Source organism: Nematolebias whitei, chromosome 18 (genome assembly GCF_014905685.2).
Source record: "Nematolebias whitei isolate Nwh7 chromosome 18, NemWhi1, whole genome shotgun sequence".
NCBI classification, from domain to species: Eukaryota; Metazoa; Chordata; class Actinopteri; order Cyprinodontiformes; family Rivulidae; genus Nematolebias; species Nematolebias whitei.
The window spans coordinates 40,953,697-40,955,432 of record NC_056515.1 but is presented as its reverse complement, the minus strand read 5'-3'; the positions used below and the strand labels follow the sequence as shown (position 1 = coordinate 40,955,432).

General features: G+C 33.2%; 1 protein-coding gene across 1 annotated transcript in view; it reads right to left on the bottom strand.

Annotated features, from left to right (window-relative positions):
* Positions 1-440: 440 nt before the first annotated feature.
* Positions 441-1,736, bottom strand: part of LOC119424600 (homeobox protein orthopedia B-like) — a 1,560-nt gene continuing 264 nt past the window's right edge. Inside the window, exon 2 of the mRNA XM_037692088.1 lies at positions 441-871. Coding sequence (XP_037548016.1) covers positions 441-871 — 431 coding nt within the window. The remainder of the gene's footprint in view (positions 872-1,736) is intronic.

Below are 1,736 nucleotides of genomic sequence, written 5' to 3'. Positions count from 1 at the left end.
TAAATGTTTTTAAAATATTAACTAAATATTTTCACATTTTAACTAAATGTTTTTAAATTATTGACTAAATATTTGAACGTTTTAATTAAATGTTTTTAAAATATTAACTAAATATTTTAACTAAATGTTTTTAAATTATTGACTAAATATTTTCACATTTTAACTAAATGTTTTTAAATTATTGACTAAATATTTGAACTAAATCTTTTTAAATTATTGACTAAATATTTGAACTAAATCTTTTTAAATTATTGACTAAATATTTGAACTAAATCTTTTTAAATTATTGACTAAATATTTGAACTAAATGTTTTCCCGCCGTGCGGTGACTTTATTTTAGTTCAAAATGTTTTTGTCCTTCAGGGACTCATGGAAATAAATCTTTCAATTCCAGCTGATGTTGTTTTTAGCAGCTGAAGTTCAGCTGCTGTTGGTCTCCTTCAGCTCATTGGGGACGCGGTGGTCCCGGGGCCCACCTGCACCCTGGACTCCGTGAGTCCGATCCTCAGGGCCAGCTCCTCGCGCATGAAGATGTCCGGGTAGTGCGTCTTGGCGAAGCTCCTCTCCAGCTCGTTGAGCTGCGCGGGTGTGAAGCGGGTCCGGTGCCGCTTCTGCTTCTGGCTCTGCTGCGCTCCGGACGGGTTCTGGTTCTGGTTCTGCTGCTTGTCCTGCTCCTTGCTGTTGCCCTGCACCGGGTTGGACCCGGCTCCTGCTCCTGCTCCCCCCGCACCGCTCAGCTCGTCACCGGGGAGCAGGGTGGCTCCTTCCACACCGTCCGGACCCGGACCCAGGTCCCCGGAGTGACCCGGGTCCGGTCTGCACTTCAAAGCCTCCCTGTGGCCCAGAAGCTCCGCCGCGGCATCTTTCATCCCTGCAGGGAGGAGGCGCGCGCAATGACGCACAGAAATTATTATTATTATTATTATTATTAATAATTTTATGTTATTGAAGTAAAACTAGAGTTAAATGCGTCAAACACAGAGTTCATGCACAGTCTGCTCCTGGTTCTGTTGGATCTGCTCCGATCTCAAAACAAATTAAGACCTGATGTAGTAATAATAATAATAATAATAACAATAACAACAATAATAATAATAACAATAATAATAATAATAATAACAATAACAATAATAATAATAATAATAATAACAATAACAATAACAATAATAATAATAATAATAATAATAATAATAATAATAATAATAATAACAATAACAATAATAATAATAACAATAACAATAATAATAATAATAATAATAATAACAATAACAATAACAATAATAATGTTATTAATAATAATCAGGCGAGTTTATCTCCACACTGAGACAATAAAAAGCAGATAAATGTGGCTAAGTTTATAGCAGAGATAATAACAGCAATAATATTAATACAAATAATAATAATAACAAAGTAACAATAATAATTATGTTAATAATAATAATAATAATAATAATCAGGCAGGTTTCTGTTCACAGAAGCAAGTAAAGTAAATGGAAGAGTTGCTCAACTTACAGCAGATAATAATACCAGTATAACAGTAATAATAATAACAGTAATAATAATAATACTAATAATAATGTTAATAGTAATAATAACAGTAATAATAATAATACTAATAATAATGTTAATAATAATACTAACAGTAATAATCAGAAGGGTTAGTGAGAGTAGGAAGGATAAACATGTCTCGTCTTACAGCAGATAATAATACCAGTAATACCAGTAATAATAATAAC